Below are 8,659 nucleotides of genomic sequence, written 5' to 3'. Positions count from 1 at the left end.
GGCTAGTATGTTTAGATCCCAAGGTGAAACCAGAAGTCTAGTTTTGTCTCAGTTTGTTCTGATTGACTTGATTAAATAGGATCTTGAGTTGTCAAAGAAATAATGTGTAGTGAGTGGTTTCTTATGCTGGAGCTCATTCTTTAGGATATTATTGGAGTAACACATTTATCTTTCATCTAGCATAATATAGAGAACTTTCAGTTTAGGAGCTATTTCATGGCTTAGAAACTGGTCTCTTTTACCAGGATGTATTAAATTCCTTTACTTTCTTTTGAGGAAATCTGTATTTACTACATCTTTCTTTTAATTTTTTGCAAAAAAAAATTGAAATAATTTCAGAAAAGGTACAAGTATAATACATCTGTCTTTTGTATTATAAAATATTGTAGAGTAAGTTGCTACATGCTGTCTATTTTAATCACTTTTCTGTTTCTGGGATAAAATACCCAGCACCCACAACTTAAAGGAGAGATTTATTTTGACTCGTGGTTTTTAGAGGATTTAGTCCATAGCTGGCTGGGTCCAAGTTAGAAAGGTACTAGTAGAATAAACTGAATGCAAGACAGTTGCTTATTCGTGGCAGCCCAGGTGCAAGAAGGAGGGAGGAGCCGGGGAAAAGAATACATGCCCCAGGTCATGCTTCCAGTGACACACTTCCAACCAGGGCCCTACAGCACAGTCAGCTGCTGATTTCACTAATGGGTGAATCTGTGGGTAAGTATCGCATCCTCTGATCTAGTCACCTCCACACATAGGAGGTTTTGGGGAGACACTTCTTTTCTAAACCATAATTCCCTCTTCTGGTCCTAAAAGGACTCACGTCCATCTTATGCAAAATGTATTTAATCCTTCTTTAAGGGTTACCAAAGTCTTAGCAGTTTTAGTAATAATGAGAAGTCAAAGTCCAAAGTTACCTCCAAGACTCAAGGTAAATCCTATGCTATGAGGACCTCTAAAAAACAGAGGTTACCACAAGGTAACATTCCCATTCCAAAATGGAGAAATAGAGGAATGCATAGGAGTAGGAGTAAGACTGATTTGCTAAGGGCAAACAGCCCTGTAGTTCCATGTCCGGCACCTGGAGCAAGTAGTCATGATATATAAACTCTAAAGGGCTTGGGCAGCTCCTATGGCCTTGCTGATTGTAATCCACATGGCCTCTTTAAGGTGGTTCCACTTCCTCAGTTTCTCTAGGAGATGTCCCGTATGCCTGACATCTTCACCTTCCTGGGGTCTTCATGCACTTTTGGTTTCACTCACAGGTTCATGCACTGCCCTCTGAGGGGCACACTGCTTATCCTCCCAGGCCTTCCTTTGAAATCTAGGGAGAAGCTTCTTTGACTACAACTCTTACATTCTGTATATGTGCAAAGCTATCACCATTTGGATGATGCTAATGTCCGCCACCTGCTAGAGCAGTAGTCAGGCCTTCTTGCATCATGGCTGCAGAAACCTCATAGTGCTTGAAAGGCTAAGTACTCTGAAAGGAATCTCAGGCAACCAGTAACCTAGGTAGCCCTTCTCAAGCAAGATTGGCCTTTTCAAGGTTAATTTCTCAGATAGCTTACAGTTTTGCACCTTTGAGCTTGCAAAAAATGGGGTCTGATTTTTGAGATGTCCTCAAGGCATTTTTTTCTATTGTCCTGATACAATTTTCTTGGCTTCTTTTTAATGGTAATATTTTAGTAACTATGCTGTTCTTTGCCTCAGTTTTACAAGTGCTTCTTTCCTGGTGAAGGTACAGACTTTTAAAAATATTTAGCTCTGCCATTTGCTCCTAATTCTCACTGCAAATCTGGCTAAAAGCAGCCAGTAGTAACCATTCTGAAACCTCAGTGTTGGACTCTTTTGAGATTTCTTCCTTCAGATTAATTAGTCCACTACCTTTAGTCTTCACTGTCCAAACATGGCCAAAAGGTAGATCCAAACACCAGTGAAATTTTTGTTTCCAACTGAAACTTCCTCAGCCCTGCCTTTACTGTCTGCATTATCAGTTAGCAGTTTGGCTTTTTGAACTGTGAGCAGTATTGCCTATCAAGCCCTGTTTACAATATTCTAGAACTGCTTTAGCTGGCATCTCCAAACCTTTCCATCTTCTCCCACAAATTCTGGACTTCTAAACCACATGATCAGGTATAGTCATGGCAGTGTTGCTGTTTCTCTGGTAATAGAATCTGTCTTAGTCCCTTTCTCATTGCTGGGACAAAATCCTCAATACCTACAACTTAAAGAGAAGTTTATTTTGGCTCATGTTTTCTTTTTCTGGTCACCTGGTTCCAAAGCAGAAAAGGCATGGTAAAGAAGGCTTGGCAGAGGACAGCCGCTTATCTTATGACAATCAGAAAGTAGAGAGAGAAGGGAGGAGTGGGGGACAGGAGTAAACCCTTCCAGATCCCTCTTCCTCAGGGACCTTACTTCCACCCAGACCCTCCCCACAGCATGTTCAGCTATCGAGCTGACCAATGGATAAATTCACTGATGAGTATAGTACCCAGATGAGCCAGTCCCCTTCCCAATGCCTGAGATGTTCTGGGGATATTTTTTATTTAAATCACAACACTGCCTTATCATCCTGATGTCCAAGGACGTTCTCCTGCATAGCCTGATATGTGTGTTAAAATAGGAAAATTAAATATGTTACTGCTGTCTAATCCTCAAGACAGGTCTTTGAAAACTCACTAAAAAAGATAATATAAGCACTGTATTATAGAATAAAGGTCATAATAATTCACAGTTGAGAGGTTTAAGGATAGTATCAGAAAAATATATATACATAATATTAGGTGAAGGACAAATGCAGAGGCAGGACGGGAAAGACGATCATGGCATGAGGCTGCTGTGCACGTGTTTGTCTAGGAATTCCAGTGTGTGTTGTGTCCAGTCTGATTCGGTGTGTGTGAGCTCTTTGGGTGGTTGGAGTCACTTGACCACTAAATAGTGCCTGCTTTTGACTTTGCATCTGGCTCTGGTTCCCTTTTTTCAGAAACAGCCATTTTGATCTTCATGGTCTTCTAGCTGCAGCCTTCAAGAATTCAGTTACTTATTGTTTGCGTACATCAGACGGATTCTTCAGTGCATGCAGCATGCAGCTGTCCACTGTACCATACAGATGATCTCACATAAATAGCCAGCCTTAAGCTTTGTGGCTGAGGAATGAGAAAATTTGCTTTCTGTGATCAAAAAAGGAATTAGTTTTTATCTTTCACTTTAGTTAGTCCAGAAAAAGTAAAGTACTTCAGATACTTGTGTTTCAGTATTAGAGTATGTTTTTGTCAAAGTGAAGCTATATTGTAAAATAGATAGCTAAGAAATGTTTCTTTAGAAAAGTAAAAATAGCCAGATGTGGTGGTGCATACCTGTAATCCTAGCACTGAAGAAGGCTGTGTCAGATGGATCGCAAATTTGACTGATATCTGAGCAGCTTAATGAGACTGCGTCTCAAAATAAAAAATCAAAAAGGGCCCTGGGGCTGTAGCTCAGTGCTAATGTGTCCATGGGTTAAGTCCTAAGTACTACGAGGTAGTACTCAGAGTACTACCAAAAAGCCTTACCGAAAAGGCTAGTTCACCAAAAGGATTATTTAGGAAAATCTTAGTTTTTATTTGTTTTCAGTTTTTTAGTTAATTGTTTATTTATTTGAGACAGGGTTTCACTGTGTAGTTCCGGCTGTCTCTGAATTCACTGTGTATCCTAGGTTGTCCTCAAACTTGTGAGGATCCTCCTGCCTCAATTTCCCACATGCTGGGCTAACAGGCATATGCCATCCTGCCATGCAGTTTTTATTGTTGTTACTATTTATCAATATTATTTTGTGTTTCTGGGGATTGAATCCAGGCCCTTCACACTGAGCTACATTGACAAAACCTTTTGAAATCTTTTATTTTGAGACAGGATCTCCCCAAATTCCCTGACTTCGCTCAGGCCTTCTGCCTCAGCCCTCACTGCAGCATATCCAGCGAACGTTTCCTTCTTTTTTTCTTTTCCTCTTTATTTACTTATTCCTTCCAGCATATAATTTGAATACAAGGCTCTTTGCCCTGAACTACATCACCAGCTCCCCCTGCTTTTTTAAAAAAATATTTCTGTAAATATTGGTTAAAGTTTTTTAAATATTTAAAGAAACTCAAGAAAAAATTCACACCATGTCAACCTGTCAAAGTTATTTCTTTATTGCTTATATATGCTTTTGTATAACTTTTACAATGGGAATTTTGTTCATATTAAAATATTACTTCACCTATGGATTCTGATAATTGTGTTCTTCAGGCCCTTGCAGACCAATTTGAAGATAAAACTACATCTGTGTTGGAACGACTAAAGATTTTCTATTGCTGTCAAGTACCACCTCACTGGGCCATCCAGGTACTTTTGTTCTTGGGTGCGGAAAAGAATTGTACTTTGTACTAGAAAGGTTAATGCATTAGAAAATAATAATTTCAACTTATATTTGAATTTTCAAATATTTCTGTGAAAATAGTAAAAGTGTCTAACTGTGAATTGAGAACCATGTTAGATTTCTGTGGGCCAGGCATATAGCTCAGTGGCACAGGGCTTGCCAGTCAGGAGCCAAGGTCCTGAGTTTGATTCCTGCTTTACAACCCCCCAAATTACTGTTTTGATTAAAGTGATATTAGAGTTTTAAAATATTTTAAAAAAGATTTAGAACTATATATATATTAGGTTGAATCCCAGAATTAAGTCATAGGAGAATCATAAATGCTTTCATTTTTAAAGTAACTTTTTATATTTAAAAGTATTTTAAGGTCTTTCTGCCAAATAATAAACCTTTTAACTAAGTTGTTTTCAAAAGTTACAAGAAAGTGTTTATGGGGCTGGGGATTTAGCTCAGCGGCATAAGCACCTGCCTTGCAACCAGGCAGTCATGAGTTTGAACCCTGGTACCGATAAAAAGGAAAAAGACAAAAAAAAAAAAAAGTGTTTATTTGATGCTTTATGATGTGAGATATATCTGGCTACTTTCTGAGGGTGTGAAGAATCCTAGTGTAAAGCCCCTGTCCCAAAGTCCACCTATAGAATAGCTATGGTTCTACTATTTTCTAGAATTTTATCCCTGAAGATTACTTATACACTTGGTCTAGTTTTTTAATTTTGTGGGAAGAAAATCGAGGCCTAGTACAGTTAACTTTCCAGTGTTTATCACAGTGCTGTACACAGATGTTTGTATATTTTTTTTGTTTTCATCCCCTATAAAGAGGCTTGCTGAAGTAAATATAAATATTTGATCATTACAGATTCCTAATTAGTAAAGGTTGAACTATAGAAATCATACATTTATTACATATGCAGCCCTTATAATGATTGTACTAGGCATGGTGGCACTTGCTTGTAATTCTAGCCCTCTGAAGTTTGGGGCCTGTGATCTCAAGGCCAGCCCAGATTACACAGCTATACTATGCCAGAAAGAGAGAGAGAGAGAGGGGGAGAGAGAGAGAGAGAGGAGGAAGGAAGGAAGGAAGGAAGGGAACAAAGAAAAAAAGAAAGAAAGAAAGAGCTGAAACAAATCTCTCATTGCATCAAGAAATATTAATTGTTTTAACTTGGGGTTTTTTGTAGCGCCAACTTGCAGGTTTGCTGTTTGAGTTGGGATGTACCAGTTCAGCCCTTCAAATATTTGAGAAGCTGGAAATGTGGGAAGATGTGGTCATTTGTTACGAAAGGGCTGGGCAACATGGGAAGGTAGGTAATAGGAAAAGCCTGGGGACTGGCGGGAGCTGACTTCCTTTGAACCTCTGCCTTTTTCTGCTTTTTAAGCCCACTTTTGCCAGTATTTACTTATATTCCTTGTTTTGCTTTGTTCCTAGAAAATGTTTTAATGTTTCTCTGAGTTCTATTGGGATGGATTATTTTAAGTCAGACAGAAATTGATATGGCATTTGACAGTTAAATGAGAATAATGGAAAACTTTGAAAATCTGGTGCATTTTACTCCCTTTCCCTTATTGACGCTTCTCCTGTCGTACAGGTCGAAAGTGAAATATTAGGAATTGTTTTAATTATTACCAGATTGCCAGATGTTCAGAGGCTGTGTTCTTAAGGCAAGTTCAGGAGAACAGCTGGGTTGGTCTGTAGAAAATTCAAAGGGTGGACCTCCCTTGGGGCCGAAGAGTTATCAAGTGTGTGATGCACATTTAATTCCACACTTAAATTGGATCAAGAGGGAGAATGCTGCAGTGTTTTCATCTGTTATTGATCTGCTATGTTTTCTCTTCATACATGAACAGAATTGTAAGAATAGGGGCTTTGCATTGTGAGTAGCCATAAAAAATGATGGATTGAAATTGTGCTGTTTGAACTAAACTTTTCTGGACATAGCAGAGTAAAACCCACAGATTCTGTCTCTGGATCTGTCTATGATGTCTATGGATTCTGTCTGTGATCAACTTTTTGCCATTACCCTAAAGATAAGAAGTAGTGACTTAAGGAGGAGGTGTTTTCTTAAATGCCTTCCTACTTACTCACATCTACTTTATTTTAATTTATTTTTTTGAGACAGTGCCTCATTATGGTTTTTAACTTATGGTAATTCTCCTGGCTCAGCCTCCACAGTACTATTTTAGACAAAATTTACATTGTTTTTCATTAATAAGTTAATGGCAGTGAAAATCTTTGAAATGTATTGGCCAAAGCAGAAACTAGCATAAAACTAAAGTTCCAGCAGTAGAAGATTATAGAATTACAGAATTACTCTGATCCTGGAAAGGATTTCCTCTTTTTTTTGTTTTTTTTTTGACTCATGTTTACAGACCCTGGTTGGCTGGCTTCCAGGCAGAATGGCATGGTGGGAGGAGCACTGCTTAGGTCTCCACGGTCAGGAAGCAGAGCGGAAGGGAAGAGCCGGGAAGGGCGCTACTCCTTCCAGGTCATGCCCTCATGACCCACCTCTTCTGACCAGGCCCCACTTCCTTTTAAAAACATGTTTCTAGCTACACGTTTGTAGTACTTAATGATTATAGTCACTGTTAGGAGTTACTACATGTACATGACACATCTTAGTTCTTTTTACTGCCTCATCTCCCCTCCCTCCCTGACTGCCTCATTTTCAAAGAAAGAAGAGGAGTCCCTTTTGTTATGATTTGTTTCAGATCACAAAGCTAGCAGCTACTGAGAGGTAGTATGGCATGATGGCTAAAAACTTAGCTTCTGGGGCCTGGCGTTTAGCTCAGTGGCCTAAGCACCTGCTTGGCAAGTGCAAGGTTGTGAGTTTGATCTCTGGGACCAAAAAAACAAAAAAAATTAGCTTTGAGCCTACCCTGCTGGATTCAGATGCGAGCCTGGCCACATGCCAGTTTCATGATGTCGTGCAAGTTAATGTGTCTACCTTGCCTCAACAACTTCTACCTCGTTTCCAGGTTTTCATGAGCAAATATATGGTGCTCATAGTGCTTCTTAAATATCTTCTGGTATTATTGCTGTGATTCTAAGACCTGTATTTTTTCCTATTTGCGTGTCTTGAAGTTGGAATGTATGTGATTGTCAAGTGTTGTCTTCTGTTCAATAGTGGTCAATCAAGTGGTCATTCTCTGAGGTCATCAGTGCCGGTGCATGTGCAGACTTAGAGCTGCATTCAGTGTTGCTGCAGTTGAGTTATGGACGTGGTGTCAGCACTACATGTTACCTTCAATTACCCTTAAAATATATTTTCAAAAAAGATTTCAGTATGATTTGGAATAGAAGTAAAAAACTATTGAACACAGAAAAGGGCAGAACTAAAATAGAGAAATATAAATTTGGTATTGGTGATATAATATTTGCTATTAATCATATATTAATTTTTCTTTAAAAGTGACCATGAAGTTCTTTGTAGGAGCTAAGAAAGAAATACCCCAAAGTGGATGAAATTTTGTTTTGTACTGAGATGTGTGAAAAAAGTTGCCACTTACAATGTCAAGCAGTGTACTGAAGACAGGAAGGATTGCCAAATTTCCCTGAATAGATTGGAAAATAATTAAAGCTGCGAGTGATCAGTGTGGTTCATTTAGAGTATTATGTCAGAATTGAAAGCATCTTTTTCTCCTTGTTAATAGTTTGTCTTATAATCAGTGATATCTTAAATTTGATGAAGTGTAGTATTGTGTTTCTTTGGGGATTAAAATTTTTTTTTTCCTGTTTTTAGTATCTATGGTCTGGCACTACAGTAATGCTCAGATGTTTAATAAAGGAATGAACCTGGACATTGTGATACATGCCTATAATCCCACACTGTGGGAGGCTGTTGCTGGAGTGTCCTGCATTCCTGGCCAGCAATTTAGTGACTTAGTGAGACCCTGTCTCAAAATTAAAAGCACTGGGTATGCAGGTCAGTGTGAAGGCTCAGTGCTCAGTCCTTAGTACAATACCACTCCCCCAAAGATGGATGAATATCTTGATTTCTAATCTGATAGTTCTGTTGCCTTGCTTTTTACTGTTAGTCTTTTGCACTGGCTGATAGTAATGATTGTAATAAAAATACAGAAATTTAAAAATGGTACTTTTTGAAATAAGTAAGCAAGTTGGAAAACTGCAAATACTTAAGGTATATTTTCAAAGATTATGTTAATTTAATTATTTTTGAAAATATGGAAAGCTGAGATTCCTTCATTGTAAGGAGAAAGACAATATAATGCATTAATCTTCATTCGAAAAGGTACTCTGACTGTGTC

At 38.5% G+C, this 8,659-nt stretch overlaps 1 protein-coding gene across 2 annotated transcripts in view; it reads left to right on the top strand.

Moving 5' to 3' along the window:
* The window catches only part of Ttc27 (tetratricopeptide repeat domain 27), a 202,539-nt gene that overhangs the window by 99,711 nt on the left and 94,169 nt on the right, over positions 1-8,659 (top strand). The window contains exons 11-12 of one of the 2 annotated variants that reach the window (XM_003473020.5): positions 4,267-4,362; positions 5,575-5,697. The exons of the other annotated variant lie outside the window; for it this stretch is intronic. Coding sequence (XP_003473068.1) covers positions 4,267-4,362; positions 5,575-5,697 — 219 coding nt within the window. The remainder of the gene's footprint in view (positions 1-4,266; positions 4,363-5,574; positions 5,698-8,659) is intronic. 2 annotated transcript variants of the gene reach the window in all.

Source organism: Cavia porcellus, unplaced genomic scaffold (genome assembly GCF_034190915.1).
Source record: "Cavia porcellus strain 051 isolate PalLab524CR breed Dunkin Hartley unplaced genomic scaffold, mCavPor4.1 scaffold_1, whole genome shotgun sequence".
NCBI classification, from domain to species: Eukaryota; Metazoa; Chordata; class Mammalia; order Rodentia; family Caviidae; genus Cavia; species Cavia porcellus.
Note: the sequence above shows the minus strand (reverse complement) of the source record. Positions and strands in the feature narration are given on the sequence as shown.